This window comes from Schistosoma mansoni, chromosome 1 (assembly GCF_000237925.1).
Source record: "Schistosoma mansoni strain Puerto Rico chromosome 1, complete genome".
Taxonomy (NCBI): domain Eukaryota; kingdom Metazoa; phylum Platyhelminthes; class Trematoda; order Strigeidida; family Schistosomatidae; genus Schistosoma; species Schistosoma mansoni.
The window spans coordinates 50975628-50994392 of NC_031495.1; the positions used below are offsets into that span (position 1 = coordinate 50975628).

At 35.7% G+C, this 18765-nt stretch overlaps 1 protein-coding gene across 1 annotated transcript in view; it reads right to left on the minus strand.

The window, feature by feature from the left end:
- The window catches only part of Smp_072370 (putative tpr repeat nuclear phosphoprotein), a 34315-nt gene extending 18473 nt beyond the window's left edge, over positions 1 to 15842 (minus strand). Inside the window, exons 1-7 of the mRNA XM_018794762.1 lie at positions 15776 to 15842; positions 10966 to 11291; positions 9269 to 9716; positions 5572 to 5904; positions 4022 to 4153; positions 1901 to 2098; positions 60 to 282 (exon numbers count right to left, since the gene is read on the minus strand). Of these exons, the coding sequence (XP_018649142.1) occupies positions 60 to 282; positions 1901 to 2098; positions 4022 to 4153; positions 5572 to 5904; positions 9269 to 9716; positions 10966 to 11291; positions 15776 to 15781 (1666 nt within the window). The 5' untranslated portion in view covers positions 15782 to 15842. The remainder of the gene's footprint in view (positions 1 to 59; positions 283 to 1900; positions 2099 to 4021; positions 4154 to 5571; positions 5905 to 9268; positions 9717 to 10965; positions 11292 to 15775) is intronic.
- Between the last annotated feature and the right edge of the window lie 2923 nt (positions 15843 to 18765).

The following is an 18765-nucleotide window of genomic DNA, read 5'->3' on the forward strand; positions in this document are numbered from 1 at the left end:
TTCAACAGCTTTATACAAAATCAAAAAGGTAAAAAAAATTTGTCACATTAAAAACTTACATTCAATATAACTTGGATGTCGTAGTAGAATACTCTTATAAATTTCTTCAGCTAAATCTGATCTACCTTGAGCTTCATGAAGTCTTGCTTGATTATAACGAACTGTAATACTTAATCCATGATAGTAGTCATCGTTAGTTAATCCAGAACTATCTCCACCACATTCATTCTCTTCATTTCTTTGCTCTTCAAGAATACGGTCATATGAACGCGTGAAAAATTCCTACGTGAAAATGTAGAATTATGCATAATTATGTATGGGTCAGTCAAAGAATTAGTTAAAACAGTGTACGAGTTAGCAAAAACACGTATAGGCTCAAATTTCCAAACGATATCACCGAAACGAGAGATAATCGACAAGGTCTATAAGCAAAGGAGTTGAACAAATAGTAGAAATTGTGATGGTCAAAAAGACCTAAGCTGGAGAAAATGATTTGAAAAAAGGGATGAATTCATGGAGTAAATTGAAATAATATTGAAACTCAATATCTAGGTGTAGGAAAGAGGGTGACCAGACAGTCGATCAGTCGGTCATACACAATGTAGAACGAAGTACATATATGCGTCATTTGAAGCTTCCACACCATATCAGCAGAGAGATATGAAATTATCAAAACAAATCTCAGAGTAGTAGAGCAGTTAGTGGAAAGAATAACATGATCTGACAATAAATTCATGAAAGAAAAAGATGTAAAATGATTTTAAAACTCAGACTTTAAGAGGAGACAAATGTACTTGCACCTCTGTAAAAGATTCTAAGCCATTTTACCAGAGTCATTGACTATTGATTACGATAATCGTACGGACCGCAACCTGGTAGTGTGAACCTACCTACATAGCTCAGTCCAACAGTCAATAACTTCATAGACTGATGTCACATCTCGATTTAAAAGCCTCTAGCTTAATTCCAACCTATTCCTATATCAGCCAACGTCTTGAGCTGTGGGGCTTTCTTACAGTCGGATACAAAACCAAAGGCGTAAAATAGAATGAATTTATGAAAATAACCCCGTAGTAAGCGGTCATTGACGTTACTTACCGTCTGCAGCCATTTGAATTTCAAGTATGAAGTATACTACAACCACGAAGTCAACACCATTCAACATGGATTAAAATAGCAGTCACTGACATTATGGGTTAGTACCATGTTTTGATTAGCCCACTGCTCAAGCTTTGGTTCAACCTAATCTTATGTTAGTGTTATGATCTGAGGTTCCAACTCCACTTCTATGTACACATACTAAACGCTTGGTCTAACTGTTATTCAAGTGAAAATATTGGGAATAATTAGATAGGCCAAGCTGAATGAAGACTGATCTTTTCTGTTAAATAGTTATCAACAATAACACACTAGTCCAGACATATTAATCACTCAACTCTTTCCGATGGTCCATCACAGGGGGTAAATGTAGGCATAAGTTACTGCTATTAATCATGTAAAACTACTTTACACTTTGATAGTGTTGAGTGTCTTTTATACCTCCCGGTCCTAATTAAGTGACTGGGTGACCTGTATATCACCTTACAGTAAATGGTATCATATAAATAGAAAAATATATAAATCTTTTTCTGTAACATACACACACTACCATCCATCACTTCATTTGGAGCTGTTTGTAATATTCCATAAATGATGAAATTGGGAAATAATGTTAAAATTAGACACGTTTGCTCAACTTCACTTCCTGGTTTAAGGAAGAATAGAGATGGGTGTGTTCAGATTCCTTCACTTTGTTTGGTGTGTGTTTTTGTGCAGAGTTTTCAACATCGCACTTTTACAGATAATTAAATAACAATGACAACAATCAGTTTTCACAAAAATAATAGTAATAAATACTTACAGAAGATTTATCATATTCGCCTTTTGTAAAATGAAGTGCAGCAATATTGTTTAAAATTTCTGGTGCAATTTCCAGCTGAATATTTTCTAAAATTGTTAGTGCTTTAGAATAAGCATCTAAAGCTCCATTAATATCGTTATCTAGTAACTGGGCATATTCAATCCATGCTTCAACATCTTCCGGTTGACTTTCAGTTACCTAATTGTGTAAACCAAAAACAACTTTCACTGAAATTATGAACCAATCTAAGTAAGACCACCACTGAAAACCTGAAAACATTGGATGACCGTTTCGGTCTACTGTGGGACTACTCAACAGTGTGAATCCACGATTCCACACGCGGGAATCGAACTCAGGGCCTTCGGTCACATGCGCGGATGCTTAACCTTAAGACCACTGAGCTGGCATCTAACGCGGTGAAGGAGAATACGATAAACTTATCACATAAACGATTATCAATAATCACGAAACTAGTCATATATAGGACTTTTTCCCTGAAATCGACAGAAGAAAAGAACCAAAAAACAGTAAGTTTTTTCACAGTAAATAAATTTATATTGGATTGATTTTTTGAGCAAAAACTATATATGTGTTGATCTAACTGTAACTGAATCATTCTTGAACAATTTAAATCTGTTTTTTCAGTAACTTATTTTTTTTTAGAAAAATGAGAAAAGTAATAAACACTTTCCCATCTTTGGATGTTTTGCTTATTTACATTAATTCTGTACATCAGTTTAAACAAATAATAAAGGAATTCAATTTACCTTTCTTATTATGAAATAATTTCATTCTTTTCAAATTTTGTATACACTAATTACAGTGTATACTAAAAGACAAATTATAAATGGATCTAACATTTTTGTCATAAGAAAAATATTTTATATATATGACATCTTGAGATGAAGTGAATCCTCTCATTAAGGACTTTTACATGGAGAGAGATTCAACAACTAAATGATTTGAGAAGTATTCTAGATATAACTCAGTGTTAAGTTCACCAATGATTCCACTATAAATTCAATATATCTTTTAATCGAATAGCAACATCTGCTATCACAAATACTACAAAATTCACTTTTAAATCCGTATTTTATTATGATTATTTCCATTTGTCTATATGTGATCAATTTTCTATTATTTTTAGTTTAATTTTTTTTTCTTTTTATATTTCTATAATTGTACAGTTTTTGTAAATGAACTTGTTGTATAGAATTCCTTTGTTGAATCAATCATTTTATGATTGAATTAGTAACATTTAATTATATTCATATAATTGTTCTATTATTCATTTCTAATAATGTTATAACTATTTAATATATGCTCCTTATTATGACCCAGCTATTCCTATTGCTTAGTATTCTTGGACACCAATACGCTCGACAAGTCCCCAAATCAGAACACGGTTGAACAGGGAAGAAATTATATTCCGAATAACAAGGATAGATGGAAGTAAGAAGCGCAATAAAAAAATACGTTAGCATATTTATAGATTTTACATGAGAAGATTCTAGAGTCTTCTCCAAGCATCGACTAGAGCTGATTGGGTAAGAATTAGCCAATCAGTGTGCAGCAACACAATAGTGAATGAAACATGCTTTAATACAACCTATGTCCCGCTAACAAATAATATTTAACCTATTGTATCTTATCTCTGTTTTAAATAACAATAAATGAGTTACATTAATTTAAATTTTAATCATACAATGATTCATATACGATTCAATATTTTGTTTAAACATAACATTTGTTAATGTAAAGTTTTAAATAATATCACAGTATATAATATAAAGTGTAAAGTAAATTATATATCGAGAGTACCTGCTTCAGTTTGGGCACCTGGGCAGTATCACAGCCCTCACACAAATCAAATGAGATTTGTGCGGCGCATATACATCTGGTGCCCCTTTGTACCAATATTTATGTGTTTAAATAAATAATAAATAAAATATCAAGAGTCATTTTTAAAAAATGGTCTTTTAAAAATTATTACATATTTATAATAATGTACATGTACAGTGAAATAAGTTTATTGGATTAGACTAGGAAAAGAGAGTAAGATTAAACAATTCTATTATCAAACACAGTTGAAAATAAACAACCATATTACTATAATCTTACTTGTTTAAATAATTGTTTTGATTGTGTACGTTTATCTGGCTTGTTAGATTGAGCATATAAACTACCTAGTATTTTCAAAGTTTCATAATTATTTGGATTATCTTTTAATACACGTTCGAATGACATAGCAGCCTAATTGAAAAGTCAGGAAATAATTACAGAGTTTTCAATAGTGCATATACATGTAAATAGTACGATTGGAAATAATGAATATGAAAATTTAGTAAAAATGAAGTTGAGAACCAAAAATTATCAGTTATCATCAAAGTAAAACCTATCAGAGATGTGGGTCGGTTCAAGCTGCTAGAACACATTAGCTTGACAAGATGAGATGCAAGAGAACGAAATAATGTTGTAGCAATGATAATGAGAACAACTGAATATTAGTAATAGATTTTAATCAAAAATGAATGGTGGTTATCACCGGAATCCAAGGAGAACGTTTTGTCCTATCTAGGACTCGTTAGCTGGATGTAACTGCACCTGAGTGTTGATGTTCACACAGAGACTTGAACCCAGTACCTTTTGCTTGAAATCCTCAATGCGTTATCCACTTAATTAATTAAGCCAGATAATCAATGGCTTGTTCAACAAAGTGAATTTTAATCTACTTTTAAAGGTTTTTTGTATATTCTCATTGTTGATATTAAGGACTATAGCTGACTAGTCGATTTTGGCATATGTGGATCCTGTGTAAAATGTCTCGATATTATCCCTAACATCGATAACATAAACATTCACATAACTCTTGCGAATGAAAACGGAATACGATTCTAAAGGACAATAGAAAAGTATGATATGAAGGAATACTGGAATTCAAGATCGAGAAGACAAAAATCAAAAATCGATTAATTTGTGTCATGTGTCAAGTCACCAATCAGAATCCTGATTTGATCTATTTCACGTCTACTGCTTGCTAGAGGGCCTAGCATCCCTAAACTGACCAATTGCACGTGACATCAACACCACTGACCTGTGGCCGACGCAGCTAGGTCCCTATTTATCTGTTATTCCCATTCCCTCCTCTATCTTCTTCTTGGAGTCCAAAAGTAGCAACCAGCCTCCATTGTACACATAATTCAAACAGACTTTGTTTATAAACAGATACACCAGACCATATCACATCTTAAAATGAAAAATTACAATTATATATGAATAAGCCAAAGGTAGCTATAAGTAGGAGAGGCTTTGAGTAAAGGACTGTTCACAAATTAGGAACAGTGAATGGTGTAACTATACTTAATAGGTTAACCGAAGCTTACGATAGACGGAATACATAGACATGGTAATCTAGTTACTTAATAGCTATACAACAAAATTATAGTTAATTATAAATCGTAAAATCAGTTCCAACTTCTACAATATTTTTCCCGTTACAACAGTATTACCTATGTAAATGACTACAAGCATTTCCTGAGTTTTTTTTGGAATGTCATCAAAAATGTGAGTTTAAGTTGTAGAGAACTTCTATTAGTCAATCTAAGTATTTAAAACGATGGGTTTAAATAGTTGTTAGAAACGATAAGCAAATAACTTAAATTAACACTTACATGTTCTAAGTCATTACGATGTAAATACATTTGACCAAGACCATAAAATGGTAAAATAAATGTTGAAGAAGCAAGTTGTGTGGCCAAATAATAATACTGAAATGCATTATCATAATTTTCTTGTATATGAAATGCTCTAGCCATTTGATAACAACTTTCAGCACGTATAGATTCCGTTTCAGTATTATAAAATGCATGTAAAGCTAATCGATGAACTTTAGCATATTCTTTTTTATAAAAAAAGTGATCAGCTAGGTGATTTAACACCATAGGATTTGTGGAATCAAGATTATAAGCGCGTGATAATTTCTGAACGCCTTGTTTAATTGACTCCTGATATGAGAATAATAATAATAATAGTAATAATAATAATAATGATGATAATAATGACATTAATAATAATAATAACGGTAATAATTGCGAATAAATACACAAATTGTACATGCTCACTTACCACTTCGACTTACAAGTTAAAGATATTAATTGTTTAAAAAACCCCATCATATTAAAGCACTGGTATATGAACAAAGAATATTGTTTTCAATAAGTCATCTTAGGATTCTACGATTATATATCCAAATTAATAATTTAAAAAATTCACATGCTATAACCTTAAACGATATACTTTGCCTTAAACCTGGTCACCTTTTTGGATTATCAATTTGGATATATTTAATTGTAGAATCTGAAGAGTATCTATTGAAAAGAATATTCTTCGTTCATATATTCGTGTTTAATATTAACTCTGCTGATCCTCCTAATGAAGAGAGGTGAGTAAACTATAGCCCAAGAGATCATTTAAAAATATGTATAAAAGCGGTCAGAGGTGAGATAAATTGAAATCATTCTAAAGGAAATGTGATACTTTAATTCGAAAATATTTCACATTAAATAGTCCAAGTTTATTTGCATTGGTTAAATTATACTCTATTTTAGTATATTTATAAGGTAACTGTTCTTGTAAACTGTAACTTATGTTACATTTCACTGTACTGTAATTTATAACCTACTAAAGTCTTTGCCGATCTATTAGCAAATGAATCAAAATAAATCTAAAATATCTACAAGACGCGACCTTAGTTACTTAGTCAATTATTAATTACAACTGAGTGATTAACTCAGTTACATCAAAATATCACATGACCACAAAATAAAATTAATATTATTTGTAGTTATCCATGTTTTGATATTGAAGTTAGTCATATAGGAAGTGAAATTTGATAAACAGATTTTCCCCACTTACTTATATGTTACGTAACATCTGGTTGAGCCCCCAAGTGCCCTGGTACTGCCGAGAGTGGGGATAGTCCGCCCTCCCTCTCGAAATGCTCTCACATGGCCACGCGTATATAGCCTCTGCCAGGGACGTCCGGGTTGGTGGACACGGAGGGTCCACCTAGGGGATTTGGAAAACCCTGATTTCAAACCAATGGTGTACATGGGCTCCAGTATCCTAAGGGAACAAATGGCGTATGAATCAATCGTTGGTCACCAGCTACCATGGGACTCCATCTCTTCACGATGCTCCACTGCATTGTGGATCAGACCTTTAGGTCAAAGGCTCGGGGTAAGGTCCCCTAAGAAAACCACCTGCTTCAGTTTTGGAACCTGGGCAGTATCACAGCCCTCACACAAATCAAATGATATTTGTGCGGCGCATATGTATCTGGTGCCCCTTTGTACCAATAAATAAATAAATAATAACATCTGGTTGAAAGGAATGTTTTGACGAATATTTTCTTTGAATAGAAAATTTAATTTGAATTAAAATTAGTCATTAGGATTAAACGAGTAGTCGAAAACACTAACGTAGAACGCTTAATGACGATAGGGTCGTTAATAGAAGGTCGTTATCAGTATCTTAGTTAGAAACACTTTGGTTGTTTGTATGTGCAGCCAATCTGACGTAGTTCATGAGGAGTACACGAAGTCCTTTAATTTAAAAAAGCTTACATTGCCAGATCAGCCCCCACAAGTTATGCATCAAACAACCTCACGAGAACCGATGTTTTTAGTTGTAGCAAACGAAGCCTTCATGTGTACGGATCGTTATCCAACCAAATTGTGAGACAAGTCCTCAATTTAAAGAGGGTGAGGAAGAGGCAAAATGAAGTATCTCTCAGTTCATATCAATGAGGTGAGTGCAATTGGAAGAGATAAAAACATTATTTGAAATAAAATTGAAGAACACATGAAGAAGCAAAAGCATCACCTCACCAATGTTATCACAGAAGGATTCCACACCATTTCGTGGAGGTGGTAGCACGATGATCTGAAATTAGATCTAATAGACTGTCCTTAATTGCTTGGAGAATGAGTGACCTACAATCTAACTCCTTCTAATCACCTATGACCATTTTATCATGTTTATCTTGTGTCCATATTCTGTAAATAAGCATGTTATTTTATTACATGAAAAAAATATTCATTTGACTAGTGGTCTTGTCTTTGATTCCTAATCATTAGACTGCTCAAGTCAAAAATATGATCTTGTGAGTAGCCACTACTCACTCAAACCACATCACAGCGTTCATATATCGACTAACATTCTACTTATCATTTATAATAATCTAAATTTCGCCTCACGTGCAAAATACACATAATAGATTCGTCCTTCTACGACTAATTGCCTCAATTAATTGTAAAGCATTTTTAATAGCCCACATTTTTCAAAGTATGTGTCCAGAAAGAGAATGAAACCTTCACACGATCATATCATCCCAGTTAGAAGAACACAATACCTTGAAAATTCCTAAGATAACTGTGTAAAGTACAAAACTGTGCTTAAATATGGATTAATGGATAGATTTGACCGCTTATTAAACACTGTTGTGTAGCTCATGGAATAAAATTTATTGTAAAACAAGTTTGTTGTATGTGTGGTATATTAAAGTTACACAACAAATCGAAGATGAAGTCGCCCTTAGGATTTTTATAGTACTAACATAAAAGCATTCAATTCTAATACGTTTTTTATCAGTAATGACGAATAATAGTGCGCTATAATTAAAACAAGGATTAACAAATTTTAGTCAATACGTAGTCAATAAGTAATCAGCCACTCATATAACCAACTCAAACTGTTATACTAGTGTAGATCAGTCCCCCTGGTACAAAATTCGTGCACTAGGCTTTGAGCTACAATATTTTTGTATTAAGACAATGGGAAGACTACGCAAGTGTTTAATAAACCGAAGGTGGAGTTAAGTTCAAATCTGTAATTCAATGGTCAGAAGTTGAGATGTTTTAACCAATAAACCACTAAGTAAATGATGGGACACACTTTATCAAAACTTGTTCTAACCATTTATAATTCAACTACTCAATAAAATGAGTATTATTTCAGTAAAATAAAAGTCAGTTTCTACCAGACAAGAAACGTGGTAACCCGTACTTACATTTCATAACTAGGATTTTCAAACTATAGAAAACTGCCTACTTGAAACTGATTACAATATGTAATTGTATATGCTCTTTTGGGAGGGAGGAGGTTAAAACGAAGACAAGGACTTCATTATTTACTCTGCCTATGATCAAAACGTAAATGATTTACAAAAAACAGTCATTGTGATTTTACATAGTTCCACAAATTAAGAGAGAAATTATCTCCTACCTTACATAAAAGAGTACCAATGTATTATAAGCCCTGACCGTCAAATAATTTACACAATATAAATGTGGTAAAAAAGTACTTTACTTGGGTCTTTTCATTAAGATCCAACACAGCTAATCCGACTAATGCACCAACACATTCTGGATCTAAGTCTAAAGCTCGTTTAAACGCTAAACGGGCTTTTTCCATATTGCCCAGTCGAAAAAAACAATGACCCATTCCAAGCCGAACAGTAGCTGGACAATTTGGCTGTAATCGTAATGCTTTGCGATAAAATCCTAAAGCATTTCTATATTCTTTTTTATTAAATGCAATACATGCTTTGCCCAGATAAGCCGGTACACTTGGAGCACCTTGATTTAAAACAAAATTCAACTGACTATCAGCTTGACTCCAGTTTTCACCTTCGTAGATAAAGAAGAACGCCCGGCCCAATAGATGTTTTTGATCGTACATATCAATTCGATCAGCTGACGTAAAAAGTCTAGTTGCCTGAGCAATTAACTGGTTCTTTTTATCCTTGCTTTTTTCTCTATAAATTATACAAAAGTAAACTTTTTAAATACTGGTTTTCATATATATCAATACATAATTCGTTCAAAAAAGATATGACTACTATGACAACTAAATAGGTTTGTTAAAATTACTGAAATGGATAAGATGTCTGATCTCTAGATCTTAATCAAGTAAACAACAGAAAAAGAATTACTATCCTATTGGCTGAGCATGTGACTATATCTCAAAGAAATTAAAGCTGTTATTTACATTTGAAAAAAATATTCAGTCAAGATAGTACAATAATGAGTTACTTGTCTGTTAACATGCCAATAGATAATCCAAGACTGAGAATGAAAATTATAAAATAATAAATAATTATTTAATTTAAACAACAATAAACATATGCCCTGTATATCTCGCATTACGCGTATAAACAAACAAACTCACTAAAAATTAGTACTCCTAAACCATAATTTCAGATTTCCTGGTATTTTGGAAAAATTATTTCTTTTCATTCAATTCCATACAATGAACATTTATGTTGATATGGGATTGTATTGGGAGCAGAATTATAATATACAAAAGCAAATTACAGAATATAAGCTAGTGTCGATCAAAGCAACCCATGACTAGTTGATGTGCAAAGACAGACATATCCGGCTACACTCAATATAAGAGACTATCCTATATGTAAAACTGATTTGACTAATATTCCACTTTAATTACACATGTTAACTTTTTTGAACTATTTGATAATATACTGTCGTTGTTGACTATATCTGGTTCTTGATAGTTGATGGGACTTCGAATTCATATAATCAAGTATCGTGATCTATTGAATTTATTGATCTAGTATTTAGTTAACTGTATTGATTCAATATCTAAGATGGTAAGATAGTCATCTGTGTATTTGTTTGTTTTAACAGTGTTTATTTTGTTGCTTATAAAGTTCCATTGGAGATGACTTAAATACAAGTCAGAAAATAAAACTCCACTAAAACCATCCACCTGAGCTACAAATCTTCCCCACCATCTCAAAATAAAGCTTGTACAACATTTGAACTGATTAAAAATTCATTAACCATGCTGTGAAATCTTATTCAAACATTTTTGTTAAGGAATGTAACCAAATTGTTCAAAATATAGTAAAACACACATAAAAATAACCTGTAAATGAAATGTTAAAGGGAAGACAGTGTCAGAAGTATTGGAAATGTTGCAGATTAATAAGCGTCTAGCGAATTAAATAAAAAAGATAGCTTTTACCAAGTAATTATTCATACTTGTAAGCTTTACGACCATAATAATTAGCAAGCATATCTAACAATCGAACCAAGTCGCTGTCATGATACGGTTGAAGATCAGCTGCATTTAGGTATGCTTCCTCAAGAACTTTTTCAAAATCATCGTATAATTTCTTTTTATAATAAGCAATAGCAACAGTGATCCAAATTTGCAAGGGAGCTTTTTCTTGATTTAATATATTGAGCACTTCTTCACCATCAGGCAACTGGTCTGTGTCAAGTTCAATTATTTCATCACCTCCTCTTAATGGTATTTCAATGGTATTTTCAGTAGGCAATCCACCATAATCAGAATTAACAGAAATCTAAAATAAACAGCAATCATGAATGTTAATAATAGAATAACCAGTTCACAGTAAACCAATGAAAAACTTCAAGCTGCAGTATAAACAACGTGCATTCTAACGTGAAAACTGAAAGGATGTTGTCAGGATGATCCCCATACGAAAATTCATTTAAATATGCGCATTGTAATTAAAACTAAATCATACTGTGAGATTTGTAGCTCCATCAAAACAATAATCTGATGCCCCAATCAAGGCTAATGAAGAGCGAACCCCGGAAAACCAGGCTGGGTGGTTTTACACTTGGACGTGGATGTGTAGACCAAATATCCACCCTTCGTTAGTTTCTGGATTACAGACATACCTAGTTTTATTTCTCGACCTTAAGACAGTGTTCAATTCTGTAAACTGACAGGTTTTATAGCAGTGCCTGCCACTGAAGAAATACATCAACTCTACTCGAATATCACCGACTGAGTCACAGCTTATGGCAAACTGTAACCAGGATCGACAACATTGGATGGTGTTCGTCAGGTTTTTCGGCTTCCACAATTTTTTATTTGAATTCATTATACGCATTTGTTTAAAGAGGATGTTGTCATTGTCTGATTTTTAGGAATCGATCTTTTACTGGGAGACTCATTTATTGACTTAGAATATGAATATGACATAATCCTACTTAGTGAGGACTGGAAAAATTCATTCCTCCGTTTCTCTTGAGTAACAATGCTAGCATGAACGGGATGTATTCCTATCCCTTAAAATGGAAGACGTTGCTTTAGCACTGGTCTGAATCAATGACTAAATCAAACTTATCCTGTAGGAAGAAATCCTGCTAAAGAACAGCAACAAGATTAAACAAATTAAACCATTTGAACTCTGTCCTGGGAGTTGAAGGAACAATTATGACGTCTTATGATTAAAGCCCAGATTCTCCAGAAGTCACGAGACCGATGACTCTTCTAACAACCAGAGCAACAATTAACATAGGTACATGGAACGTCTGGACAATGTGGAAGAGCCGGAGAACCAGTCAAACGGCAACGGGAATGAGGAAATAGAAATTGGCAGTACTTGGTATCAACGAAACCGATTGGACGCAAGCTGGACAACAAAGGCTAGATACAGGAGAGATGCTTCCCTACTCCGATCACGAAGAGGAAAATGCTCCACACACTCAGGGAGTTGCTCTAATGTTGTCCAGAGAAGCACGAAATGCACTTATAGGATGGGAATCTCACGGATCCAGAATTATCAAAACATCTTTCAAAACAAAGAAGGAGGGGATCACAATGAATGTTATTCAATGTTATGCACCCACCAACGGTAGCAACGACGACGACGATAAAGATCAGTTCTATGAGAAGTTGTTATCAATCACAACAAAGTGCCCAGGAAAGACCTGTTCATCCTGATGAGAAACCTAAACGCCAAAGTCGAAATGGACAACACCGGGTATGAGGATATCATAGGATGACATGGATTGACTGGGAGAAAGAAACGACAATGGTGAGAGATTTGCAAATTTATGTTCATCCAACAAAATGATCATAGGTGGCACAATATTCCCTCAAAAAAGCACACACAAAACTATATGGGTCTCACCACATCACACTACAGAGAACCAGACTGACCATATTTGCACCAATAGTGCATTCATAAGGTAAATGAAAGACATGAGGACCAGTAGAGGAGCTGGCATAGCTTCAGATCACCATCTACTTGGTTGTGGTCAAGATAAAACTGAAGCTAAGAAGCAATGGACAGCTGGGAAAACAGCATTATAAAGGTTCAATACAGCCTCCCTACGAGATACTAACAAACTCAACCAATTCAAGGTAATTATCAACAACAGGTTCCAAGCCTTACAGGATCTACTCAGAAAAGAAGAAACTACTATGGAGGACAACTGGAAAAGAATCAAAGAAGCACTAACTTCAATGTGTCAGCAGGTTCTGGGACGCAAGAAGCACCATCACAAGGGAATGGATCTCTATGGAAACACTGGACAAGATTCGAGAAAGGAAGAACAGGAAGACAGGAATTGACAACAGCCGAACACGAACAGAGAAAATTAAGGCACAAGCAGAGTACGCAGAAGCAAACAAGGAAGTGAAGAAGAGAATTAAAGCCGACAAGCAGAAATAAATGGAAGGACTAGCAACGATTGCGGAAAAAGCTGCAAGGGACGGGAACATGAAACAACTTTATGATACAACGAAGAAACTAACAGCAAAATATAGTAAACCAGGTAGAACGGTAAGGGAGAAAGAAGGCAAGCCAATCACTGAGATTGGAGAACAGAGTAATAAGTCGGTAGAACACTTTGAGGAACTCTTGAGTAGGCCAGCTTCACTGAACCCACTGGACATCGTAGCAGTACACACATACCTTCCTATAGATGCCACTCCACCAACGATCGAAGAAATCAAGATGGCTATCAGATGACTCAATAGTGGGGAAGCAGTAGGACCTGACAACATACCGGTTGAAGCACTGGAGTCAGATATAGAAGTAACTGCAAACATGCTCTACATTCTATTCAGGAAGATTCGGGAGGAGGAACAAGTGCCAACAGACTGGAAAGAAGGACACCACATCAAGATAAATGAATAAATGACTTGCTCAGCGAAAGGAGGCAGCGTGTAAGAGCAATAAATGCCTTATTATTATCAGAAACTGTTAAGAGTGGAGTTCTTCAAAGGAAAATCCGAGATCCCATTCTTTTCTACTTTACATAGATGGCTTATCTAAAATTGCAAGACTATCTAGTTTGTGGGTAACATTAAAGTCTGGAGACCGATAGAGTGACTGATAAGATACGATTACGGAAATATTTGAATGCACTGAATGAGCGGACAAGTAAGTGGTCCTTAGAAGTGAATTCTGGAAAGAGGATAGTAATCCAAACTGATCACTAGAACGATCTGCATAAATAAATGACAAACGGGATGCCATCCCCTGAATTTTGGATTGTGAAAATCGGGAAATCGTAAGGAGACATGACTTTAGAATTATGAGTAACTATAAGGCAGTCAGTTCCAAAAACTTTCGAATCTTACGAAGTATTCGCAAGTAATTTCGTACTATGGTTGAAAAAATACTTATGGTATTACACTCAATGTATGTGGAGCTTCATTCATAATAAGGCACTCAATCACATAGTCCTTGTTCTAAATATGAAGCAGATATACTCTAAGTGGTCCAACAGTCAGGAGTAAAAACAGCGAAAGATCTTTCTAACCTACCTTATGAAGATAGACTAATACGCCCCAAATTAGAGATGCTATCTTACCGCATGTTGCGAGGTGATCTAATACTAGCTTAACACACACTGAGTAATTACTTGCATTAATATTGTCTTATTTGTTCATTCCATCTAGGACTGACAATCTGAAAGGGTCTCCTCAGGAAATTCGAAAGTCGAAATCAAATCGTCTACGTCTGGAGTTTTATGTCATGCGCTGATTCGCCAATCACTGGAATTCCCTATCAGAACATATGGTATCAACAACTGTTTCGATACATGGATCTTCACAGAGCCAAAAAATAACAAGAATTAATAAGAGCCACTACCTCGCCCCTACCCTTGAAGGCTGAAGGAAATAGGGATAATAATAATATCACTGGTAATGGGAAGAGCTAAACACTCAGAATATGACATTTTAAAGCTATATTTACAAAAGTCCAGGCGACTGAAACCAAATAACCTTTTGCAAATATAACGTCCGTAATACTATACTATGTCGACAGCCTCCAGCGACTAATCAAGGGTAAGAAAGTTGTTAATGAATATTAGCATTAGTTTAAAATTCTACTTCCAATATCCCGTTGCTTGATATTATGATTCTGACTATATTTCGTATTTTAGATAGAATGGATATTGATCTTCTCGAAGAATAAACTGTTACGATTATCAAGTTAAAGTCAAAAGTATTAAGACTGGAAGCTAGGGTTTATAGGTCTCGAGGTGAGAAGTATCACAGTTAGGTGTCAGAGTTTAGGGGCATCTAGGTAAGGCCTTATGAATATAGAGGTTAGGAGTTGGGATTAAGTGAGCAACAAAGTTGTCCACAGTCAGTCCTAATACGTTTACTGATCAGATTAAAACCTTCAATCCCCTGTGGTTCTATTATTGTTTTTTATCTTACAAATTTTACGAAAGCTGAATGCTGATTGACATTTGTGAGTGATTATTCTTAATGTAACCCTAAGAATAGCTTACACCCGTCGGTATAGTGATTCTGGCGAAATTTTTTTAGAAATGTTGAATGGAATCTAAAAAATATCAAATATAAGGTATGGGTGAAGGAACACTGAAACTGAAGATCTAGGGGAAAGTAGAATAAGTGTTAATAAGCTATCAACTAGATAGGTTTACCTATTAAGTGCTCAACTTTTACCCATTTCATCATAAAAAGCGTAATTTACTACATCCATGCAGACACAGAGCTGATAAAGGCATGATGAAATGCATCTCAGAAGTTAAATCAAATAAAACATACATCCATCCCACACGACTCCAGAGACCCGAGTAGCTTCAAGCAACGCCTCAAGGGTATCGTCCACTGTGGAGGTTGTGAGCACTTGAAGGTCAAACTATCGTAAAACGATTGGTGAATCACCTCGACAATTAGTAAGGTGTTGCAGAAGCGGTCAAATCAAAACATTTAGCGATGTCTGATAACATCCATCCTTCCAGCAACGAAAACGATCCCACCGTGATGATTCATGATATAGGACGAATCTTCAATGATATTATGTTATCGCGACGATTTACAAGTTGGGACAACTTTGAGACCTGTTCGAAAAAAGTATTTAAGGTCAAATGGTTAAAAGTGGTTCCGGACAGAATAGAAGCTCTCGCTTAACGGGATCCCGTATTTGGTAGCGATGGAACACCGATCGGTGGTCGGAGGCATCTGTAGTGGTAAATAAATCCCCAAAACCAATAAATGTTCATATAATTGTGTTTTCAATGTGTCAGCCTTCGACATTGGTTGCTGACCACATTAGTTTTAATGGACTCACTTATGTGAAGGCTCTCAGTCGCGCATTCTCAGTAGATCACGAATGGGAACGCTGCGCTCAGCTTGTCCTACAGCCGCTAGACAGTCTAGATAAGTCACTTTTCGATATATTGACAGACTCGCAGATAGATCTTAAAATCTCCTCGCTTCTGACTTTTCATTTCACTGGGTGGGCACGATTCAGTAATACAAGGTGATGCTGGTAAAGTGTTGTCAAACTACAAAACCTGTGGCATCCTCGTTGGTGAGCCTAACGTGATCTGGTACATACTTACTTATGCCTGTTACTCCTTGTTGAGGAGTATAGGCCACATACCAGTATTTTCCATTCAACCCTGTTCTGGGCAATCCTTTCCAGTTCTTTCCAGTCAACATTCATCCTTTCCATATCTGCTTCTATTTCCAGGCGTAATGTGTTTTTTGTCCTCCCTCTTTCCCACTTCTCTTCGGGATTCCAAATTAGGGCTTTGCTCGTAATGCAGTTTGGTGATTTCCACAATGTATGTCCGATCCACTTCCAACGTCTTTTCCTAATTTCCTCTTCAGCTGGGAGCTGGCTTGTCCTCTCCCATAAAAGGCTGTTTCTGATAGTATCCGACCAGTGAATATTGAGTATTTTGCGTAGACAACTGTTTATAAATACTTGTACCTTCTTGACAATGGATGTAGTAGTTCTCCACGTTTCAGCTTCGTACAGTAGGACTGTGTTGACGTTCGTATTGAAGATTCTCGCTTCGAAGCTAGTTGACAGATGTTTGCAGTTCCATATGTTCTTCAACTGTAGAAATGCTGCCCTTGCTTTGCCAATCCTCGCCTTTACATCTGCATCCGATCCTCCTTGTTTATCAACGATGCTTCCCAGGTACGTGAATTTTTCCACCTCTTCCAGAGTTTCGCCATCAAGTGTGACTGACTTGGTGTTTTTCGTGTTGTATTTGAGGATCTTGCTTTTTCCTTTGTGTATGTTGAGGCCTACTGGTGCAGAGGCTTCTGCTGCACTGGTTGTCTTCATCTGCATTTACTGGTGTGTATGAGGTAAAAGGGTCAGGTCATCTGCATCCAACCTGTAAATCCTATACCATGCTTTCCGTCAGTTGTGGAGGTGTGCATAATCCAGTCGACCACCAGGAGGAAGAGAAAGGAGGAGAGTAAGCAGCATTGTATGACGCCGGTCCTTACTTGGAATGCATCTGTCAGCTGTCCTCCATGCATGACTTTACAGTGTAGTCCGTCGTATGAATTCCGTATGATGTTGCTGATATTCTCAGCTACTCACTACATAATGTCAAAGAAGTTTCCATAGTGTTCACCTATCCACACTGTGCACGACCGATCCTTACGGAATCCATCCTGTTGATCTCGAAGTTGGGCATCTACTGAGTCTTTCATCCGGTTCAGCAACACTGTTGAAAACGTTAGCAGTGTGATGTCTGTATAGTTAGTTGTCACACTCCCTCAGATCTCTTTTCTTTGGTATCTTGATGAGGTGTCCTTCTTTCCAGTCTGTTGGCACTTGTTCCTCCTCCCGAATCTTCCTGAATAGAATGTAGAGCATGTTTGCAGTTACTTCTATATCTGACTCCAGTGCTTCAACCGGTATGTTGTCAGGTCCTACTGCTTCCCCACTATTGAGTCATCTGATAGCCATCTTGATTTCTTCGATCGTTGGTGGAGTGGCATCTATAGGAAGGTATGTGTGTACTGCTACGATGTCCAGTGGGTTCAGTGAAGCTGGCCTACTCAAGAGTTCCTCAAAGTGTTCTACCGACTTATTACTCTGTTCTCCAATCTCAGTGATTGGCTTGCCTTCTTTCTCCCTTACCGTTCTACCTGGTTTACTATATTTTGCTGTTAGTTTCTTCGTTGTATCATAAAGTTGTTTCATGTTCCCGTCCCTTGCAGCTTTTTCCGCAATCGTTGCTAGTCCTTCCATTTATTTCTGCTTGTCGGCTTTAATTCTCTTCTTCACTTCCTTGTTTGCTTCTGCGTACTCTGCTTGTGCCTTAATTTTCTCTGTTCGTGTTCGGCTGTTGTCAATTCCTGTCTTCCTGTTCTTCCTTTCTCGAATCTTGTCCAGTGTTTCCATAGAGATCCATTCCCTTGTGATGGTGCTTCTTGCGTCCCAGAACCTGCTGACACATTGAAGTTAGTGCTTCTTTGATTCTTTTCCAGTTGTCCTCCATAGTAGTTTCTTCTTTTCTGAGTAGATCCTGTAAGGCTTGGAACCTGTTGTTGATAATTACCTTGAATTGGTTGAGTTTGTTAGTATCTCGTAGGGAGGCTGTATTGAACCTTTATAATGCTGTTTTCCCAGCTGTCCATTGCTTCTTAGCTTCAGTTTTATCTTGACCACAACCAAGTAGATGGTGATCTGAAGCTATGCCAGCTCCTCTACTGGTCCTCATGTCTTTCATTTACCTTATGAATGCACTATTGGTGCAAATATGGTCAGTCTGGTTCTCTGT